General features: G+C 43.2%; 1 protein-coding gene across 3 annotated transcripts; it reads left to right on the top strand.

Annotated features, from left to right (window-relative positions):
• The first annotated feature begins 380 nt into the window (after positions 1-380).
• On the top strand, positions 381-22,110 carry CTNNB1 (catenin beta 1). 3 transcript variants are annotated; one of them, XM_059848128.1, is made up of 17 exons: positions 383-638; positions 3,773-3,852; positions 13,802-13,862; positions 14,262-14,489; positions 14,631-14,884; positions 14,975-15,213; positions 15,298-15,499; positions 15,836-15,980; positions 16,443-16,546; positions 16,632-16,970; positions 17,229-17,387; positions 18,273-18,392; positions 18,545-18,695; positions 18,785-18,906; positions 20,008-20,068; positions 20,824-21,044; positions 21,337-22,110. In XM_059848128.1, exons 3-16 carry the CDS (start codon positions 13,850-13,852, stop codon positions 21,030-21,032), a joined length of 2,346 nt encoding a protein of 781 aa, XP_059704111.1. In that variant the 5' UTR covers positions 383-638; positions 3,773-3,852; positions 13,802-13,849; the 3' UTR covers positions 21,033-21,044; positions 21,337-22,110. The 3 variants fall into 3 exon arrangements, with proteins under 3 accessions (XP_059704118.1, XP_059704111.1, XP_059704104.1); XM_059848121.1 differs by lacking the exon at positions 3,773-3,852 and having other exon boundaries at positions 384-638; XM_059848135.1 differs by lacking the exons at positions 3,773-3,852; positions 20,824-21,044 and having other exon boundaries at positions 381-638.
• Positions 22,111-22,846: the final 736 nt, after the last annotated feature.

Raw genomic sequence — 22,846 nt, 5'->3', positions numbered from 1 at the left:
CCACTTCCCTTCCCAAAGCGGGACCCCGGGCTGATCCCCTCGGTCGCATCCCCTCCCCCGCAGCAACTTCGCTCCCAAGCCGGGAACTCTGATCCTTCCTTCCCACCTCCGGAATAAGGTGTCTCCGCCGTACTCCCCCTGCCCCAGCCAGCCCTGCCCAGCCTAGCCCTGCCCAGCGCCGCCTGGCCCGGCCTTCCCTCCTCTCGTGCCGCTTCCCCGCTCCCTGTCTCCCTCCGCCCTGGGAGCCGGGCACTATTTCTCCTCCTCCCTCTGCCTGCCCTGAGCGCCGGGCGCCTATGGAATGCCGCGCGCGGGGCCCGGCCGCGGCGGCAGGATACACAGCCGGGCCCGGCGCTCGCTATAAGAACCTCCTTGTGAGCGACGCCATTTTAAGCCTCTCGCTCGGTTCGGCGCTGGGAGCAGCGGCGGCGGCGGCGCTCGGGGGACAGAAACACCGCCGCCCCGTACGGTCGCCACCCGGGAGCCAGCGGCGGGGGCACCGCCGTGAGCGAGGAGGAGGAGGAGGAGGCGGCGGGAGGGACGAGGAAGGAAAGACGGACCGGACCGGGATCGCCCGAGCAGTAGCAGCAGCCGCCGCCGGAGCCCGGGGGGGACCCTGCCCTCTCCCTTCCTCCAACGTTAGTGCCTCTTTCTCCGGCGGGAACTTGGGGCAAACCCGGGCCGGGCACCCGCGCGGCCGTGAGGGGGTCCGGGGTGTGCCCGGCGGGAAGGACAGGGCTGGGGGAGGGGGGAGCGGGGGTGGGAGAGAGGTGGGGGGGGTAGGAAAGGAAGAGAGAGAGGGCTCTTGTTTTTGGGAGGTCCGGACAGCTGCGTGGCTGCAGGAGCGGCAGCTGCAGCTCTCGAGGTGTCTCTTGGGAAGCTCGTCCTGGGGCGAGGGGGTGGCTGCTCTGGTCTGCGGGAGAAGGCGAGTCCATGCGCCCGGCTCCGCTCTCGTTTGCAGCAGAGCCCGGAGTACTTTAATGACCCTTTTTAATTATTATTTTAGAGGTTCTTTCCCCTCCCTTTTTAGGGGAGTACTAACTCGCCGGTGGGCTGCAGATGCCCTTTGGCGGTAGGAGGGGGGAAGAGAGCAGGGTACGCGTTTATTTGTACGGAATATAATTAATCACGGTCACTGCAGTCAGCGGGAGATAACTAATCTGTTGCCTTGTGGGGTTTCGCTTTTAGTGGCATTGCATATTTGCTGGAGAGGCTGTGCTGCTGCTTCTGGGTGTCACCGAAATGAAGCTTCCCCGGAGCTGGGAGCGATCAAATTAAGTTTTTTAACACCCACCTTACCAGGGTGTTGTAGGGAACGACATTGGGGCTCCCCCGCCGCGAGGGGAAGCGCCCGCTGCTTCCCGGGGCCGGCTGGGGGAACCACGGCGGCTCCAGCCTTCCGAAGTACCGCGTTCCTGAGGTGTGGGGATCAACTCGCGGCTACTCCCAGAACTATCTAGGACGCTTACTTCTCCAGGAACAGGGTCTCCCGGTGTGTTGTTTTGTGGCTAGTTGTTTGGTTTTGGTTTATTTTTGTTTATTTTTTTGGTTTTTTAACAAAGCTTAGTTCATCTATATCATGCATGATTAGCTGCTCCTAGAGCAGCAAGTTTTCTTTAGTTTAGCAAAACCTTGCATTTTTCCCTAGTTAAAACTCGATGTAGGACGTTGGGCTGGTTTTTTTTGTGTCTGTTTCCAAAAACCTTCTCTGAAAATTATCCTAACTGGAAAGAGAGGACAGACTGTGTAAAGGTACCATGGGCAACTTACTTGTGACTTTAGGAATAGCAGTGTTGTAATCGGCTACTTCTTGATCTCTTTCTCATGGAGCAGCCATTGTTCTGACACTCTGTATATTCCAGACATCTGTGGTCCTCCCATCCCCCAAAGTATGCAAGTGGTGAATGGAAAGAGGCTGGGCTGGTATGCTGAGGTCGACGGACAGAAATCAAGGAGGGGTTTTTAGAAAAACAGGATCTTTATGTGCTGAGGCTACAGTAAAGGCGAAGACAAGAAAACTAGCTGAAAAAGTGTCGAGGTTTTCTTGATCTAAGTTCAGACACACTAGTCTGCAACTTCCTAGATATGATTTTACTTCTGAATAACAAAAAGGTACTAGGCTCCAAACAAAGGCTCCAAAAAAAAAAAAAAAAAAGCCTAAGCGGCAAAACTTACTGGTGTGTATTGGCCCAAGTTATAATGTGGGTTTCAGTACCTAACAGTCCAGGAACCTAATGTTGATCCTACACTTTTGATAAGAAGGTGCTGACAGCTGCAGTTATGTGACTGCTGTGTCGTTTGTCTAATGGCTGGTACTGTTGTAAATGAGGCTGCTTAGGTATTCAGGCAGGAGTTTAAAGCTTTCTAAATTGAGCTGTTCAGTTCAAAATTACACTGCGTGTCTCATTGTTCTGGGATTGTTCTAAAGAAATGTTATATTTGTTCATTTGTTAGTTCAGACATTTTTCTATTTAGGTGTAAACTGATATCCAGGGGAATGTTCACTTTGGTCTGTTTGGCTGATCATTTCACAAGGTCTAGGAGAGAAATAAGTAAAAACACCATGTTGGAAAGGACAATGCTATGCACAATAGCTTCTAGGAGCAAGGATTTAATACAAAGTAAAGCTTGATTGGAAAAATTGTTTCTTCAAATGCTGTGTTACAGCCTTATCAACCCAAGCTTCCTTTTTCTTGCCTAACCTATAAATAGAGTGGGCTCTTTGCATGGTGTATGTCTACTCTGGACACCAGCTTTTTGCTCTGTGGTGTGTCAGTAAGTGGCTTACCAAACCTTGGCTGTGGAACCTGGTTGCACTTCAGACATAATGATTTTTTTTCTGAAACATCTGTCCATCTATAGTGACTCTACATCTGAATTAGCATCCTAAAATACTGTGTTCTGAAGAGTTAAACTTGAGGTTTTGGGGATGTTAAGGCAGGAGGTTAGTACTAATGGTGTTCTGATTTTGCAGTGTTTTCAGGGTTGGAATGGGAAGTGGAAAGAATGGAGCAGGAAATATGGCTGCTGGAGGCTTCTGTCTCAGAAACTGAAGTCTGAATGTGCGGTCTGAATCTCCTGGATAAGGATGTTTTGCAGAGTATTGTCTAGTAGGCAGGCTAGTGTGCAAATACAGCAATATTCAAAATCACTTACCGTAATTCATAGTTAAACTGGTAATGCTGGGGTTGTGATTATCATGCAGTTGCCTGCAGCAAAACTTGTTCTGTGACTGTGGTAGCCTGCATACCGTGGCAGGAAAATCAGGACTGACCTTACTTATCTTGAACATCATACTTCACAAAGCCTGATAAAACCTGTGAGAAGCTGTGCAGGCAGCTGTGACTTGCTCCTGTGTCCTCACAACGTGCACTTGCAAACTCTGAGCCCAGTGCCTTGCTGGCTGACTGGGTGGGAATCTAGAAATGCTAAACTTGGCAGTACGTATTGTGTGTGTGATTCTTCTTGTCTCTTCAGATAAAATTATTTTCCTGGAAGGGCAATATTTCTGATTTTCCAGTTAAGCACTGATCAAATTGGCCAGACTTGCCAACATAAGGCAGCCTGACAGTGGTTAACTTTTAATATCCGTTTCTGGCACTTGATTCCACGGTAAAAGTTGCTGTAGTCTGTGATCAGGCTTTAACTCAGGAGAGTAATTTGTTAAACTGTGCTGGCACTGTGTAGCCTGTGCTGCCTCTCGTGAGAAGAAAAGAGCCAGAAAAGTTGTTTCAGTTTTTGGGGTTTTGTGCTTTTCTTTCTTCACTGACAGGTAACTTCAAGTGGAAGGGAGAGAACTAATGGAAGTCGAATTCTGGCATTTCTCTCTGTGTGGAACACCAAGTAGATGAGGTGAGCAGGTGAAACATACCTGTAGCTCAGCCTGACCTCCTGAGTCTGTTTACTCTGATGTGAAAGCAAATTCATCTGGTGCTTTTGTTGCCTTGGGAAGTTTGGGTGCACATGTTACTTTACAGCAGAACTTTTTGTTCCTGTTCCAAGTTGACTTTGGGAAACAATGTACATTGGCTGGATTGGTATAGCAGAAGTGAAGTGCTTGCTCTGTTACTTAATACTAAATTAACTCTGGAGCCTTGTTTGAGGACTGACGTAGAATGGTGAAAGAGTTAATCTCATATTCTGTGTTGCTGCATTTAAAAAACAGTATGAGGTAGCTGGATTTTGCTGGAGTTGGCAAATGCACTGTACATGTATTTGCTGGAACCAGCATTTCTGGGCTGACTTACTGTGCTAAATAGACTTGTATAAATTGGAGAAGTTTGCCAACTCTGCAGCAACTGTAGCAAATAGTTCTGTATTGTCCCGGCAACAATTCAGGTGCCCTCCAGTGGCCAGAAATCTTAACATCCTAAAGGTGCTGCTAAGTGCAGCTCCCTTATCAGTTTGCTTTAATTAAGAGTAAGTTAAAGAAGCATCTTTTAGTGTCAGACTTCATTAGCATGTTTGCTGTTTGAACAGTCCTTTTTGGAGTGTTGGTGTGCCTTATTGTAAATAGAGAGTTATTCTGACAGACAAGCAAAGACAGCCACTTTCAGGTTCATAGGTACTTTGTCAGTGTAATTATGACTAATCACTCTGGTTTTTTAAACTGTGGAGATTAATGTTTAACATCCAAGTTCAGGGCTGACTGTGTGGTTGCAGTCTAAGAAGAAACTGGATTATGGGTAGATACTTCCTCGTTTGAAGAGAGATGGTTTGCTGAGTTGTTCCTGTGTTGGTGTGGAAGTGTTTCAAGCTATGCACAAACAGGCTGGAAAGGTATTTCTGTAACAGTGTCTGTTGTTAGTGATGCACATGATTGTGTTAAATGACTGCAGAACCATTGTCTTTTTGATACACAGAACCATGTGGGCAGGGGAACTTGAGGGCTGGCAGTGTTTTTGTCCCTAAACTTGGAGCGTTAAATGAAATGTGGTATAATATTTGTCTGAATTATCATGAGTTGCCTCTAAACAATCACAGTGGCAATTTTTTTTTTTGTTTGTATGTGACTAGGTAAGACTAAAGAATGAATTTTGATCCTGTCTACTGCCAGTTCTCTACTGTAGTCACCTTACTCAGTGATAAGTATGGGTACACAGACCAAAAGCTGTAAACCACTGCATATTTATTACTCGAGTCCTGCTGGCAGACTAAACCTTGGATAGAAACGCTGGCTCACCCCCAACCAAGGAAGATAGGAGTATGTGCAGTGTATGTATCTGTGTCTTGCAAATAAAAGGTGGGAGCTCTCTAAGCTGCGATAATGAAACTGCTCTTAGTGTTTTGACCAGCCATGAGCATACTCAAACTTAGTGAATGCTGCACAAAGCCCTAGTGGGAAGTGTGTGCCAGTGACCCAAAGATCCCAAATCCATTGAACAGAACAGAAGTGTTTAGTAACTGCTTTGAGGTCGCTTGTGGTGCTGGTAATTAGTTGGTCAAAATAATTAAGACATGAGAGTATTTGAGTTGATAATCTTGTTATGACTTAATGCAAGTTCATAAACTTGAAACTACATACCAGTCCTCTAATACTGAGCTACAAACTGCTATCAGGAGTTTGATATGTACATTATGTGAGGAAGTTCATTACTTTTGTTCTCAAGTTGGATGTGTAACACCAGAGTTGTATTTGAAGCAGTTTTCACATCATAACATTTAAGATTATGATCAGCTCCTGTCTTGGACAGTCAGGAAGATACCTAGGTGCTTGAGGTCTATTTTGCCAACTACTAAAGTAAGGATTTTCGCTAGTGCTGTGTTATACTTGCCGATGAAGAGCTCTCTTAAGTCATTACTTTCAAACATGACCTGATGGTTTGTCAACTTGAACTCAGCTGCTGCTTAAAGCACTTTAGAAGCAACCAGAAGGTTCTAGAAAGGACAAATAAATACCTAGGACAGAGAGTGTTTTGTTTGCAGATCCTGTTAAAAGCTGCTGGTATAGTTGCCTGTGATTTTCAATGTAAAGGATTGGGTTGACAGACCTCTTGTAACTCCTGAATGTTCTCTAGGTAAAGAGCGAAATAACTGTTCTGTGGATTCCAACACAATTCTGAAGTGACAAGATCCAGTGCTGTGAAATTTCACATCCTGCAGTAGAATTTTAATTAAGAATATATGACTGTGTGAAGAGGTGCTTTCTTTACATTGCATAGGATGCCCGGCCATGTACCTCTGGCCAGCATCAAGCAAAATTATGTAGGGGGCTGCTGATAAGGAATTATGGTGGTAGGTAACTTCTACCAAGTGCATTTAGACAAATTTGTGTGTCCCATCAGTCTGTAATTCTACCAGAGTTTCTCTACAATGTCTGTCCTAAAGAATGAAGTACTGTGCATCTCCTTTCTTTGAAAAGGAAAATGTTTATATGATATTGCCAGTTTCATGTTTGGAGAGGCTTCCTAGCCAATTGTATGGTTTCAAAGTTCATCTTCTAGAATAGTAGTGCAGATTGGTACCAGGATGAACTTCTTTTTTAGTAACTTTTCTGATGTGCTTGTTCTCTTCCAAGTTCTCATCATTTTGTACTTTAGTTATCCGAGGTATTTGTTGGCTGACGTGGCTCTCAGACTGCTGTTAGCTCTTGCTTTATTGAGAATTCTAATGGGTTGTTTTTAAAAGGGTGCTTAAACCTTAGTGCCTGTGAAGACCCTGATGAATTGCACAAGCTGTTAGTGCCTTCATGCTGTGTTAGTTGCTCAGAGCACAGCACGGACAGGGCTGCAGCTGGAAGAGACCCATCTGCTGGAGAAATCTCTGACCTCCACTTCAGATACCTTTGGTTACCAGAACTGTCAGTCCGTGCAAAGTTGCTCTTCAGCAGTTGATTAAAACTACCCCCATTCTGGGTGGCTCTCTGTACTTTAGGTGAGCAAAACAAAATGTGGCTCTTGCTACACTTACATTATAGTCTCAAGTGCATTTGAAACTTAGGAGTTACTGAACATTGCAAGCTAGGTGAGAGGTATGATTCTTTATTAGCTGCTTTTCTCTTTCAGGAGGAAGGGAAAGGCAAAACAGGTGAGTGTCCTGTCATATCAGAGCACTCTGTAATGCTCCAGAGGTGAAGTCTGGCAGGCTGGAACTTTACAGCTGTGCCCCCTTTCCCTTCTCAATCACTTTTGCTTAAGACTGTATTGACTCCAAAACAAGCCCTGAGTTTTTTGGAACTTGTAACCTAAATCTTTTCTTCACTAGACGTTTTTGAGGAACATGTTCTGTTTTTAAATACAGCTAACCCAGCCTTTAAGTCTAGTCAAGCCTACCAGACTGCTTGCATTTCAGTTCCATCAAGCAGTTGTAATCAACTTGGAGAAGTATAGCAAGAAGGGAATATTTACATGTTGTTTACTTTAGCCTATGGGCATGTGAATAGAAACTCTGTACTCTTGGTCTTAGATTAAAAATAGAGAGGCAACACATTATATCAGCAGTTATTTTGTGTGTGGCATGAAGTGAACTCTAAAAAAAAAAACACCCTTACAAAAGCTAGTGTAGGGAGGTTTTTCTGCCTTTGTTACAGAAAGGAATTTTTAGATAAATTTCTAAGGCAGAAGACAAAGGCTGAGAAGCCAGGACAATTGATGTAATAGCAGTCTGGGATGCCTGAAGGAAAAAGGAAATAATGAATTGGAAATGAAGCAGCAAAGAATGGCTGGAATAGAGGTGACTTGCAGCAAGCATTGGCAGATCAGCACCCCTCTCCCACTTTAAATCTGTGGACTATCTGAGCTAGTTTGTTGCCTTTTCCAGCACGTCTTAAGGATGCTGAAGGCTGAGAAATTGGAACTGTTTGACCATTGAGGTCAGTAAAGCAGATATTCAGATTTCTTAATTTCCTGAATTTGTTAGGAAAAAGAAACTTTAGACTTTCAGTCTTAATAATACGAGAATTTAAAGACCATTTTAACACTATTGCATGTTCTGGGTTCAGAGTCTATTTATTATAAGATATAATCTTGTATCTTAGTTATAATGCATTGCTGTTTGCAAGGCATCTTCCAATTTTCTGCAGGCATCAGTAGAATGTGTCGTCTGAAGTATTCCTGCTTGGATAAGTTTGAGCTGGATGGATTACACAGGATACTGAGTTTATCACTGGAAAAAAGAGAAATACTTCACTAAGCAAGAATAGCTTAGTGGTCGGAGGGAATGATGCTAACTAACAAATGTTGCTTGGAGGAACAACCAGAGCAGTTTTGCCACAAGGTATAGTCAATAAATGAGTTTGTTCTGTTGCAGTCTAGGATCAGTAAGATGGATTTCAGTGTGGGCACACGCTGTGACATTCGGGTCAAGATTACTGGTAGCTCTTAGCTTTCAGTGGAACTTCTGAAATATTTCAAGTTGCTACATCTTGGCACAACACTTAAATGTAGTAATACTGCTTCATCTCTTGCCATGGCATTTCTTCTGAAGTAGTAGTGAAGGTTATGGATGAATATTTCTACTATGTAACCCCCCGATAAAAAGTAGAAAAGTTTTAAAGCTGTGAAAGCCTATAATTTTTTTCCCTGTCAGAGGAAAACAACTGCATGGTTTGACTGGTTTCCTTTTGGTATTACATACTGTCCAAGTTTCTTCCACTAAGTTAAGAATGTTTTGTCATAAGCCTCCTGAAGACATTTTCACATAGTATTAAAAATCACCCTGTTAAAAGCAGAAGGTTGCTTGACATTAATATAAAAATACATGAAGTTTTATTCTCCTGTTCCTAGCACTGATAATAAGGTAAACCTTAATTTTTCTCTCTCTAAAAATATCCAAGTGGTGCATTGCTTTGTTTAATGTGATAATTTACAGCCCATTATTCAGTAGCTCTTGAATAACTATTATTCAAGAGCTACTTTGCAGTGAGTTTCATAGTCCTTAAAGCACTGGTTTGCAAAAGTCAGTTTTGGTGGGTGACTAAGTTCCCAACAGTCAAGGCCTTCTAATACTTGCATATAAGTAACTTCAAAATAACCTACACTCACTGTATGTGGCTGTTTCTTTTAGAGGGGACAAGGTGGCTGAGGACTGCAAATGCTACTGTTGGAGATAGAATGTGGGAATGCTCTTCAGTATTTGTTTACTGGTTATGGAAATATATTCCAGGAAAACTGTTGTTTGTAGTCTTCTGTGGTATCTTTGTACAAGAAAAATAAATATTTTAAAAATGGATTCTTCAGAGTGAAATTCAAGCACATTCTTTACCTATTTGAAAATAAAGTCTTTTTTTTTTTTTCAAAACCTTATAAACCCCAGCTGTCATTTCTACCACAAGCTTCTAACATTCCTTAAAACACACAACACCAAAACTGTCCTTCCAAGAATTCTTACCAATCTGACAAAAGCATCTGGTCCACGAAGGACCTCCAAAATTACCTACAAAGGTACTTTTACCAGAGCTCAATACAGCCAGATAAAAATTCTCGGTTTTCTTTAGAACCTGTGGGTGGATATGGGAGGAGAGAACTTTATCCACATTTGGATAAGGAATAATTAGACATGTACAACAGTTCAGATCATGTCTTCATAAGAATGAAGATCAGTAGAAGTAGGTCTGTATGTTGCAAGAGTGTTTGTATCTGGGGCTTAGGTTAGACCAAAAATTGCTTGGAGACAGTTCAGCCACTCCTGCCTATAGTGCCTTTATACCATGAAAGCTTTTTTCCTGATGTTTCCACTATCAGCATTGTCTTGCTTGAATAATTCATCCTCCTTCACATTTTGTTTTCTAGAAATCAGGCTGACAACTTCCAGGGGAAGATTAAAAAGGGTTGTTTTGTTTTGATTTGTTTTCTAATTCCTTAATTGGATGTATTTTTCAAATTCACAACTTGAAAACTAAGGTTAATTAGGAATCCTATGCTACTTTAAGAAGTGTAATACAAGGACTTGGGTCATAGAAATGAGTGCTCTCCAGTGTTACCAGCTGTGGAACTGCTGTTGCCTGTATATTTTGGCTATGGATTTTAGTAAAGCAGATGCACAGGTAACTTTTTTTTGTAAGCAGCAAAGACCAGTTATAAAATCCGACCCAAAGGATGCTTTCAGTAACACCTTGGGAATGGTTGCAATGACTTCAGAGCACTTGGAGAAAAACTGTTTTTCAGTACAGATACTTCTCTTCCCTTGTGTGTAGGTGATACACATTTTTAACTGCTGTGACTGTCAGAAGATGATCAGCTTGTTCTGTGTAAGCAAATGTATCATCCAGAACTGGTGGGTACTTTAAAGGTGCAGTTGCTTGGCCTGTCCCAGGTGAGACAAAGAACAGGATAACATATTCAGGAGGGGTGTTTGTGTGCAACAATTTATGGTGTTTGGATGGATCAGTCTGGGCCTCTCGTGCAAGTTTAGTAACATACTGCTCTCAAACAAATGATTTATGGCAGACTTGCAGACTTTGACTTGCTTTAAAAAGTGGCAGGGGTGGGGATAGAACTGCTTATCAGATCACTCAGGTGTAATTTGAGTCAATCTTAAAGAAGAGAATTGTTCAGATTTCAGAACCACAGTAGGCTTGTTGACTTCCTTGGCATATGCCTAACTGTTCTCCAGAATCAGAAATTAATATCTAATGAAAATGCTTGATTGGAAATAATACTTAATACTTCTTTCATTCCTTTTGAAAATCAAGAGAATTGAACTGTCTTCTGTAGTAGTTTGAAATTATTAGTGCAGGTGCCATGTAATACAGCCTAGTGCAAGGTCTTGAATTGATCTTCACATGAGTTGTTTTATACGGAGTCTAAAAAACCCTAACCTTCGTTTAAGCCCAATGCTTGCTATGCAAGTGGATGGTCTCATGGGGCAGGAGGAGCTTTTTGAGAAGAGTAGAGTCCCATAACTCCTAGCAGTACAGTCATGTGAACTGTATAATGTAATATTTATCAGAATTCCCACTTCTGAGGGCCTGCTAACCTTCAAAAATTGCAAAGCTTGCAGCCATGCTGAAGTTTTTTTGTGTAGTATATGAGGCCTTCTGTCTCGTCCTGATGGTTGAGGTGTGTGGCTGACCTTGTACTGATTCATTTTGTCAAGAAAATGAGCAGCACAAGTGTTTGTAGCGAGCCTGGTGGTGTCACTCCCATTGTAAATGTGTTGGTTAATCTTGAGAGTGACAAACAGAAAGACAAACTCAACAACTTACCTAGACTCAGTTTACCCCTTTGTAAAATTTAAAAAGAATGTAAAGGAGAATATGAGAGGATGTTTAACTGCTGAAAACCTAAACCCAAACCCTGGCTAGTTTTGCTTGGCAGCTAGTTTGAACTTTTAGGATCAAACCCAATTCCCTATCTAAATAATAAAAAAAGCTACCAGGAATTGCTGGGGGGCTACAGGTGTGTGAAATGCAGATCAGGATGTTGGACCTTGCAGATGCAGTTAGCAGGCTGATCTAGGGTCAGCATTCCAAAGACTGAATGTCACTGGTAATGTATTTCTAAACACTTTGTATTCTTCATTGCTATTTTGTAGATGTTCTTCAGTGTTGTTTTGGAACAGTGCTGCTGTTCAGTGGCTAATCTGGTCTGTTGGATTTTACCTAATGGTAGAGCTGCTCTTTTCTCTTCAGGCTGCTGAAATTGAAACAGCAATTTCAGAGTGCAGGTGCTATAGGCCAGTTGCCTTCATTGATGCAGAATTCAGCAGTGGAGAAAATTATAAATGTTCTTCCCCAAGCCCCTTATTGCATATGGAAATCTCAGGTGGTGGTAAATGTCTCAAAGCATAGTCACTGCTCTTAACACTAGTGGTAGATGAAACAGTCAACTTCAAAACCAGTTTGGTGATCCTTTTTTTGGCAAAGTCCTGATGGGTGGAGATGGGAAAGTTTATGGTAAAAATAAATCTTTTTTGTGCTAAGCATATTGAGAATTTCATATAGCAGCTAGAACATGCCAAATTTTTTATTGGAAGTGTCATATCTGACTTAGAGTGAGGACTGCAGGGAGCAAATACAAATTTTACTGTTACTGCTATTCCCTTTCTGTTTGGAAGGTGTTAATGGAACTCACAAAGTAATGCAGAAGACCTGCAAAGAGCTCTCAAGGTTTTGTATAGGCACTTGTTCAAATTAGCTACTCCTTAGAATTTTTTAATCAATGGTGAGCTGATAGCAAGACTTTAGTTTTTCTTTCCCCTTGCCACTACTACTCTGACTCCTAACAGCATGTTGGAAGAATCCATGGGTAAGGGCCTGGAAAGTGTGTCTGTATTTTCAGCACATCCTCCATGCCCATTGTCAAGAGCAGACTCTGAGTTGGCCAGTCTCTTCCAGGCTGTGGAGAAGGACCAGTTCAGAGTTTCCAGCTGCACAGCAGGATGCTTATTGTATGTTGTCTAATGTCTTATATCAGCTTAATGCTGTTTATCTGCTGCAGATGCAGATCTTCTGCCCATTTTAAAAGAGCTAGGGAAGGGTTGCTGCCAAAGTTGTGGGAATGCAGTCAGGACAAACAGCACTGGCATTTGTACAGCCAAGCAACAAGATTTCTCAGGAGCTGCTGGAGTATCTTGCAGCTGGCTCAGAGTCAGTGAATTACAAGTTTGTCCCGCCTATCCAGTGAGACTTTCAAAACTAAAGGCCTGCCCTCTGTTTAATTATGATTTTCAAAAAGGTGCTCCTGAAGGAAACTCTTAAACTGGGAAATTCTGTCTTTACACAAATCCAGCAGACCTGTCCTTTCACGGATTAGTGTACTGCCTTTACTTCATTGTGCAGGAATGTTTGGATCGGCACAGCTCTAACACCTAACAGCACAGTCAAAGCTGATTGCTGCAAGAGATAGTTTTGTTCCCTGCACAAGCTCCCACTGCAAATGTCTCTGCTTGGCTGGCTCCCAGAATAGGCTGTCACCAGCTCTGTGTCTCTGCTGGAAACAGTGTGGGACTGTGCGGAGAAGGGGAGCAAAAGAAATAAAAGTGACCTGTTGTGGAGCTGTAGCCTCAAATTTCTCTTTCTAGGTTAGTGAAGAGACAGGTACAGATTTATGGTGCAAACACTTCCAAACTGCTTGGTGATATGGAATGGAGGATCATAGTGAAAGTTTATATAGGGCATTTGATCATATTTCAGCCTCCTTGCCCCCAGTTATCTAGGTTTTCTGTGCAAACAATAAAAGTGAGTTTGGGGACTCAATGTGTGTTCAACTAAAGGACAGCTTTTTTTTTTTTTTTTTTTTTTTAATAAGGCTGGTTCAATTTTTAGTTTTAACTTCAAGGAAGGGTTTTTTTTTTGTAGGAAGAACCCTTTATTCTTACGACACAGGGAGGGAGTAATAGAGGCAGTGCAGTTATAACTCTTTAGGTAGTCTTTGTGCAACTTGCCTTACATTGTCATTTCAGCTTTCCCCGTGAAAACTCATGTCGTAGCCCTGTATAAGCCAGTTTTTCTAGTATCTTCTAAGTAGTTTATCTTTGAGGGAAATGAGGAAGTGTGACATTTAGCTATTGTCTTTGTGGCATTTCCAGACTCTGGAATTTAATGTCTGGACTTCATCTTATGCAAAGATAGAGGAGTGAAAAATAGCTCTGTCATGGTCAGTCTTCAATTCTTGTTCTCTTGCAGCTCTGAGAGAATATCTTACACATAACCTGACAGAAGAAGTCTGGGTGATACATTGAGTTCTTTTGCATGTCTGTCCATGGGGGTTTGCTAATTAGCATTTGAGTATACTCAGTGTAGTAATGAAATGGCAAGATGTGCCAAGTTTTAGTTTGCACTTCCAGTGTTCTAATGTGAAATCCTAACTGTCTTACTAACTCTGATTACTGTTTAATAAGTTGTAACCTTGCTCTTTTTTAGGATCTCTGAAAGGGTGCAAGAAAGAGTTCTGGGAGCATAACAAGGAACATGGCAACTCAAGGTACATAATGCATTACAATTTCTGTTACTAGAATCTAGAAGACTCTTTATCCCTCTCTTTTTAACTTTACAGAGTCACTTAGGTTGAATAACATCTGCTCTATTACAGTAATTAATACCTTACACTGGAAATCAAACTTTCGGACAAGTTTGCTGTAAGTTTGTTATAAGGTCAGGACAGCCACAATAGCAGTTATTGTTCTGCCTGTTCCTCAGGTTTACATGTCTGCCTTGGTTCAACATATAGTCTTAGTTTAAAGTTGCTGCTTACTTGCTGTGCTGGATTGAGGAAGTTGTTTATAACAGCTTATTTTAATTTAAAATCTGTCATCTCTTGTAGGATTAATACATGCTGGGGCAAATGAACTAAACTTAATTGTTCACCAATGATTTCTTACAGCTGACTTGATGGAGCTGGATATGGCAATGGAGCCAGACAGAAAAGCAGCAGTCAGTCACTGGCAGCAGCAGTCATATCTGGACTCTGGTATCCATTCTGGGGCCACAACAACTGCTCCTTCCTTGAGTGGCAAGGGAAATCCTGAAGAAGAAGATGTGGACACAACACAAGTGCTGTATGAGTGGGAACAGGGATTCTCTCAGTCCTTCACCCAGGAGCAAGTTGCGGGTAAGGCCTTTTCTATTACACCAGTTTGCTTGGACAAGCAGTTAATAATAATGCAGAACCCTAACTACTCAATTACTGCCAATCTGGATGATGAGCTTTTTATCCCTAGTTTGAGATTATTATGACTTTCCTTGTTTTCAGATATTGATGGCCAGTATGCAATGACTAGAGCTCAGAGGGTGCGTGCAGCTATGTTCCCTGAAACCCTGGATGAAGGAATGCAGATCCCATCCACGCAGTTTGATGCAGCTCATCCAACTAACGTGCAGCGCCTGGCTGAGCCATCCCAGATGTTAAAACATGCTGTCGTTAATTTGATAAACTACCAAGATGATGCTGAACTTGCAACTCGTGCAATCCCAGAACTGACCAAACTGTTGAATGATGAGGACCAGGTAAGTATTTTCTTTGCCTGGGTAAAGCTTGCTTTTGGGGCACCTTCAATGACCTTAAAACTAAAAGCTTTATTTAAACACTTGTGTTAGGTGGTGGTGAACAAGGCTGCAGTTATGGTTCATCAGCTGTCCAAAAAGGAAGCGTCTCGCCACGCCATTATGAGATCTCCTCAGATGGTGTCTGCCATTGTACGTACCATGCAAAACACAAATGATGTGGAGACAGCCCGGTGTACTGCAGGGACACTACACAACCTCTCACATCACCGTGAAGGCTTGTTGGCAATCTTCAAATCAGGAGGCATCCCTGCTTTGGTTAAAATGCTGGGGTATGTGCTATACTGAGGCAGTACTTGTGTTTTGCAGTTGAGTCTGCTAGGAGCAGGTACTCATGAGGATTTTCCCTTCTTCAGGTCCCCAGTGGACTCTGTGCTGTTCTATGCCATTACAACTCTTCACAATCTCCTGTTACATCAGGAAGGAGCCAAGATGGCTGTCCGTCTCGCTGGTGGGCTGCAGAAAATGGTGGCCTTGCTCAACAAGACAAACGTCAAATTCTTGGCCATCACAACAGACTGCCTTCAGATTTTAGCATATGGCAATCAAGAAAGTAAGGTAGGTGCCTCTGGTCCTGAAGTAGTTAAAATGAGCAAGCTTGTGATGAATGGCCTGACAGTTCTTGTGTACTGATCTCCTGACTCTGAATCTTCAGCCACGTGCCACTGGCTTTTGCCAGTCATTCCTGACCTTGCAAGAGGGGAGGGATATAGGAATTATCTTGCGGAAATGCTGCTATGCTTATAGTGAGACTATAAAACTTACAGTCCACATAAGCAGATGGGAATGTTTTTTTAGGGAACTGTAACCATGAGGGGTGTAAGCCAGCAGCGTTTACTACCTGCTGACATGTGTAGGAAGTGACAGACAAATATTATTTTTGCTGTCTTTCAGCTGATTATTCTGGCAAGTGGCGGACCCCAGGCTTTAGTAAACATAATGAGGACCTATACTTACGAGAAACTATTGTGGACCACAAGTAGGGTGCTGAAGGTGTTGTCAGTCTGCTCCAGCAACAAACCTGCTATTGTTGAGGCTGGTAAGTACCTTGTACTCATTCTAACTCTAAAATCTACATAGTGCTTTGGGATCGGTTCATTCCACCAAGAACAGAAACTGCCAGCATGAAAAAATGAACTTGGGTTGGTCCTTAAGTCCATAACCAGGTTTGGAGGCCTTTAGTATACAGAAGTATCAAAGGGTGGCTGTTTTTGATAACTCCACTCTGTTGTTAACTGTTAGTGGGTGAGTGTTGTCAAGATAGATCCCTGAGAATATGCACGCATTTAAAAGGCCCAGTGTCACACAGGGAATTTCAGGGGGTTATTACTTAGCTATGAAGAAGGGCTAGGGCCCCAGCCATACTGGGATATTGACAAGAAGGATCCAAAATCTTGTGAGATTTTGCACTTAGATGTCAAGGACTTGACTGCTCACAAGGTGAGCATCAGAGTATGGTCTGAAATCTGAGTCATGGTGTCAAATCTGTACCATCTTCCAGGTGGGATGCAAGCTTTGGGGCTCCACCTCACAGATCCAAGCCAGCGTCTTGTCCAGAACTGTCTCTGGACTCTGAGAAATCTGTCAGATGCTGCAACAAAGCAGGTAAAGGGCTTGTCTGAGGGATCAAGAGCAAAAGTCAACGTAGTGAAAAAGAAGATTTAACTTTTTCTTCCCTCTTTTTCTGCAGGAGGGCATGGAAGGCCTTCTAGGAACTCTAGTTCAGCTTTTAGGATCAGATGATATTAATGTTGTGACTTGTGCCGCTGGCATCCTTTCTAACCTTACCTGCAACAATTACAAGAACAAGATGATGGTGTGCCAGGTTGGTGGCATCGAGGCTCTGGTGCGCACAGTCCTCCGGGCTGGAGACAGGGAAGACATCACGGAACCTGCGATCTGTGCTCTCCGTCACCTCACCAGCAGACACCAAGAAGCAGAGATGGCTCAAAATGCAGTTCGTCTCCATTACGGGCTCCCAGTGGTGGTAAAGCTGTTGCACCCACCCTCACACTGGCCTTTGATCAAGGTAAATAATGGTTAAAAAGTGACAGAGCTGAAACTGAAAACTGTTGCTCTTTAAAGTGTAACTTTAAAAGTGAAAAATTCTTTGTTCCCCTGGTGTTGGGGATACAATTTGTCTGCTGGAGAAGTTGTTCCACTTAAGCAACTCAGTGTTTACTCTTAGAGATTTAAACGTTTGAGATGAACTGATTAATAAAAGAAGTCACTAACAGCAAGCACACCTCTCATGCTCTTTTATTCCCCACCTGTTCCTTACCTGCAGGCTACTGTTGGCTTGATCCGCAACCTGGCTCTGTGTCCTGCAAACCACGCCCCGCTGCGTGAACAAGGTGCTATCCCAAGGCTAGTGCAGTTGCTGGTTAGAGCACACCAGGATACCCAGCGACGCACTTCCATGGGTGGGACACAACAGCAGTTTGTGGTGAGTGCCCTCCCCGACACTGCATCTCTTAAAGTTCTCTCTAGCTCCTCGTTTGTCAGTGCACCTCAGCCCTGTAGTGCTTGGCTAAAGAACTTTGTCTTATTTGCTCTAGTCACATTATTATCTGTGTGCTGATAGCTCTGTCTTGGCAGACCTGAGATTTTTTTTAAATCAGGATGCCAAAACAAACGTTGGTTCTTATTAAAATAACCTCTTGAGCATTTAATTCTGAATGTTAGAGCTCACAGAAATTCTAGTACTCTGGCAAGGCAAATAATTGTCTACCAAGACACCAGAAGTTCCTCCTTGTTCTCAGAAGAATGGGTTTAAGAATGCCGTCACAGCTTATTGCATATTTGCAAGGGTGCTTAGACCTGTAAAAGTACTGAGAAGTTGTGCAGGCTCCGTAGTTGTTACTTCTTTGGCTTCCGGGTCAGTGTGACAAGATCAGTCTCAATTGGATTTTTTTATCCTGTAAACATACTTACAAAGGAGGGGTTTGCTTAGCACACAAATGGAAGCAGCATCTACTAGTACAGGAGTGTAGTTAATTCATGCAGAGGCAAGAAGGGACCTCTTTGCCACTGGTAACTGCTGGGCTAATCCAGGTTGTAGAAAAAGAGATGGTGTTATCAGAGGGGAAGCTCATTATAAAAGCCACTGAGGCATTTGCTACTGGGATGCTTCGCTGCTGAATTTGGGTGGGTACACTGTAGACTTGTAGCACGGATGTTAAGTTTGAAAGCCAGCACTTGGGGGAAGGAGGTAAATGCAGGGGATGAGTTTAAATGATTAGTTGGAACTGCTGGCTGGCTTTTTGATAGTCACTTAAGAAGAGAGTATACAATATCTCAAATTCAAAAATGCCTTTTTTCTCCTAACCAGGAGGGTGTGCGTATGGAAGAAATTGTCGAGGGCTGCACTGGAGCCCTGCACATTCTTGCACGTGATGTTCATAATCGAATCGTAATCAGGGGTCTAAATACCATTCCACTATTTGTGCAGGTAAGTGAGAGCTCAGGACAACACTAGAATACGTATTAGGAAAAGAAATAAAACAGCTCTTGTACTTCCGGGATAGAGCTACTAAGTCAGAGTATGCTGAAGAGCTCATTTCAAGTGGAAGAGCTAAAAGAACCCTTGTGTTTCGGTTGCAGTTGTTGTACTCTCCCATCGAGAATATCCAGAGAGTAGCTGCTGGTGTACTTTGTGAATTGGCTCAAGACAAGGAGGCAGCTGAAGCAATTGAAGCTGAAGGTGCAACTGCTCCTTTAACAGAACTGCTTCATTCTAGGAATGAGGGTGTTGGTAAGTGAACTTAAGGTTGGTTTCATACTTGTGTTAGAAGAGTTGATAGAAGTCTTGACCTCTACTAACATCACTCTTACTTTTGGCAGCAACCTATGCAGCTGCAGTGCTGTTCAGAATGTCTGAGGACAAACCACAGGACTACAAGAAGCGACTTTCTGTTGAGTTGACAAGCTCCCTGTTCCGGACCGAGCCAATGGCTTGGAACGAGGTGAGATTTGTGATGTGTGTTAACAGTTCCCCAGGGAGACCTCACTTCTGTATTCTCCCTCCTTCCACCAGTGAAGTGTAGATGCCATCAGAGTCATACAGGCCCAGTTTTACACAGCTGTCTGGTGGCCGTACCTTCTTTATTCGCTCTCTGTGTTCAGGTGCAGTGAACCTGTGGTAAGCAGCCTTCAAGCTGCTTTTTCCCTGGCAGACATGAAGCGTCTGTTCTCTGCTGCTGCTGAAGTGTGTAATGCTCATTATGCTTGCTAGTGTGCAAGGCTGTCTGTATACAAGAACTTTGTACTTTTCTGTGTTGCTTGTCAAAACCTGATGAACTCTGGATGCAAAAATAGAAACATGAGTGATACGAGGGAAGCATAAATATAAAACATATCCTGTGAGGCTTCTATTGAGCCAATAATACAGGATTAGTAATCTTGGGCTGGGAATTCAGCTTGTCCTGAGACCTGAATGCATTTGAGATTTCAGACTTGAATACGCTTGCAGGCTCATTATCACACATGATATTTTTTCATTTTTAACGGACTACACAGTGAATTGAGACTGAAGTCAGTCTGTGTGCATGGAATACAGGGAAGGCTTCATTCATTCTCTGTCCTCCCACAAAATCTTAAGATTCAGGAGCCAAGCTTGTCTTGTCTTGTATGTATCTAGTACACAAGGGCAGCACCCTGGAGTTAAGACAATTGCTCTGCAGGCAGGCAGTTACTTCTGTAATTAAACAAATGGGAGAGGTTCCTTCAGAACTCTTAAAAGCTCTGTTGCTGGCTTGGGAATATGTGACTTGCAGGATCTGGACAGGTATACCTGAGGACTGTTCCTAGATCTACCTTATCTTTTTCACTCCCAGACAGAACCCTCCTTCCAGTGATCTGTGGATCCCTAAATCTGGCTATTACATGGGTGCAGATAGTGAGCTAAAAAGGCATTTCATGTTGACAGCAGTGCTGCAGTGCTCACTGCAGAGGAGTTGTTCAAAGGGATTTGGGGCAAGCTTTACAGCTTTGTAAACTCAGAATTACTGGTGCTGGCCGAAAGACCCGATGTTAAAACTGTTTTGTAATTCTTTGTGTACACATAGACAGCAGATCTTGGACTGGATATCGGTGCCCAGGGAGAGCCTCTTGGATACCGCCCAGATGGTACGTGTCTTCTGTTCCCCTTGACTAAACTTTCAATTGGATGAAGTCAAGTCATAGGTTTTAAAGGAGAACTGCAAATGAGTGAAGAGTGAATTTACTCTTCAGCAAGGTATTGCAAACTGACAGGCAGATGGGGAACTGCCAGTTCAAATAACCTGTTTCTGCAACACCACTGGCAGCACTGAAATGGGAGCCGTATGAACATGTAAAACCAGTGTCTCTTGTCTGAGTCCTGTGGGAACACCTCCTGCTGAGCTGTTGTTTCCAGAAATCTTTTCCATTCTTTACAAATGGACTTGACAATTCCAATAGTGCAGTTTTTCTTTAAAACAACAAAGCTGGTATTGAATGTGTTAGTCTGTGAGTGTCTATAGATTTGAACGCAAGCCTATCCCTAAGGATTCTGAGCTATTTTTGACTAGTCTTTCAGAAGCAAGTCTACAGTCTTGGAGCCTGGTTTTGCTGCAGTATTGTTGAATTTTAGTACTGTTGATTGTGCAGACTAATGGCTTGGCTGGAATCTGCTCGTGCTTCTGACTGCAGTGTGCTTTGTCTGCAGAATCCTACTGGAAGGCTTTTCCGAACAATGGAATAGCTGTTAAGGACAGGCACCAGATTGTGTTGAACTTGGCTGAACTAGAAAACAATTAGATGGCTACACGATCTCCTCACACACTGATACTTGCAGCTTCTGATGCATCTAACATCTGTTAACATTATGCTTTTTTTCCCTCTGCCACCTTTAACTTTCTTAGATCCTAGCTACCGTTCTTTCCACTCTGGCGGATACGGTCAGGATGCCTTGGGTATGGACCCTATGATGGAACATGAAATGGGTGGCCACCACCCTGGTGCTGACTACCCAGTTGATGGTCTGCCAGATCTTGGCCATGCCCAGGACCTTATGGATGGGCTGCCTCCAGGTGACAGTAATCAGTTGGCCTGGTTCGATACTGACCTGTAAATCATCCTTTAGGTAAGAAGCTCCAACCTTGAATTTAAAAAACAAAACAAAAAGAGAAAAACAGCTGACTGGACTGAGGACTTGGTTGGCAGGGAGGGATCGGCTCAACTGGGTCCTAGTGTGCCACAATAATGAATAAATGCTCTGGAAACACACAATGAGCACACTCCAAACTGACTTCTGCTGTGAAGTGTGGAAGTAATTAACTGTAATGTCTTGCGCACCGGCTTCATGCAGTCTTGATGTGTTTCAACGGCCCTTTACAACTCAATAGCACTGACACCTGTCTTTTTTCTCTTTGCAGCTGTATCATCTGAGTGAACTTGCATTGATTGGCCTGTAGAGTTGCTGAGAGGGCTCGAGGGGTGGGCTAGTATCTCAGAAAGTGCCTGACACACTAACCAAGCTGAGTTTCCTATGGGAACAATTGAAGTAAACTTTTTGTTCTGGTCCTTTTTGGTCGAGGAGTAATAATACAAATGGATTTGGGGAGTGATTCAAGAAACGAAGAATGCACAAGAATGAGTTGCAAGATGGAATTTATCAAACCCTAGCCTTGCTTGTTAAAAATTTATTATTTTTTTTAAATCTCTGTAATGGTACTGACCTTGCTTGCTTTGGAAGTAGCCTTTCTTTTTGCAGTAATTGTTGTTAGTTTTTTTTAAAGTCTCTCGTAGTATTAAGTTATAGTGAATATGCTACAGCAGTTTCTAATTTTTAAGGATTGAGTAAAGGTGTAGAACACTAATTCATAATCGCTCTAACTGTATTCTGAATAAAGTGTAACATTGTGTAGCCTTTTTGTATAAAAAACTAGACAAATAGAAATGGTCCAATTAGTTTCCTTTTTAATATGCTTAAAATAAGCAGGTGGATCTATTTCATGTTTTTGATCAAAAACTTTATCTGGGATATGTCTGGGTAGGGGCCAGTAAAAACTGTTTATTTGGAACCTTGTATTGGACAGTTTACCAGTTGCCTTTTATCCCAAAGTTATTGTAGCCTGCTGTGATACAGATGCTTCATGACAAAAATGCAGTTATAAAATGGTTCAAAATTAAAGTAAACTTTTAATTCATTCTGTGTCAAATTATTTCAGATCACAAAATACACTTGTGTATTAAGAAATAGTCCTGGACTTGCACAACCACTTTAGTGGAGGGCGACAAGAACAATATACCTCTTTGATCCCACTCTGGCATAGTTACCCTTCATAGCCTGGAGGTTTCCTGCTGTGCTCACCAGTCTCTCCTTGCTTTGCTTTGGCAGGGTCCTTAGCATGGGGCAGGTCTGGCCAGATGTGAGGCAACTCCACTGGTGCCAGGCCTGCTAGCGCCACAGCTCTGGGCTTCACAAAGGGTGAGCAGCCTCAGCTCCCCTCAGATTAAGGGACAGGGACAGATCCTTTGCCCACAAGCTCTCAGCTGGGTCAAAGCCCTTCCCAGGTGTCCTCTGTGTTCAGCTGCTGTGCAAGACAAGACCTGTGTGTGACTGGCTTCCCTTGAGGCAGCACCTGTGTTACTGCAAGGGGACAAAGTGGTTCTGAGACTGCCGGCTCAGCTGCAGACTGCACGTGTGCACCGTGCAGCTGTCACCAGCTCTGTGGGAGCAGCACTCCAGGCACATCCACTGCAGGCAGCAGTTTGCCAGTGGGAGATCAGAGCAGGCTTTGCTGCAGAGGCTCCTGGCTCAAGATGCTGAGAGCTGAAGGGAGCCACTCCAGCCTGCTTCCCCTTCTGCTGCAAAAGGAAAGGGCTCACACAAGGAATTCAGCTTTGTTCCTCTCAGCCACACTTGGCTATTTGACTCTTACT

The sequence above is a fragment of the Haemorhous mexicanus genome, chromosome 1 (assembly GCF_027477595.1).
Source record: "Haemorhous mexicanus isolate bHaeMex1 chromosome 1, bHaeMex1.pri, whole genome shotgun sequence".
Classification (NCBI taxonomy): Eukaryota; Metazoa; Chordata; class Aves; order Passeriformes; family Fringillidae; genus Haemorhous; species Haemorhous mexicanus.
This window is presented reverse-complemented; position numbering and strand designations above follow the sequence as displayed.

Bases quoted from the DNA above. Each gene is read 5' to 3' on its own strand.
- CTNNB1 (XM_059848128.1), top strand. The intron at 14,885-14,974 runs GTAAGTATTTTC...CACTTGTGTTAG, and splicing joins TGTTGAATGATGAGGACCAG to GTGGTGGTGAACAAGGCTGC. The intron at 18,696-18,784 runs GTAAGTGAACTT...TACTTTTGGCAG, and splicing joins TTCTAGGAATGAGGGTGTTG to CAACCTATGCAGCTGCAGTG.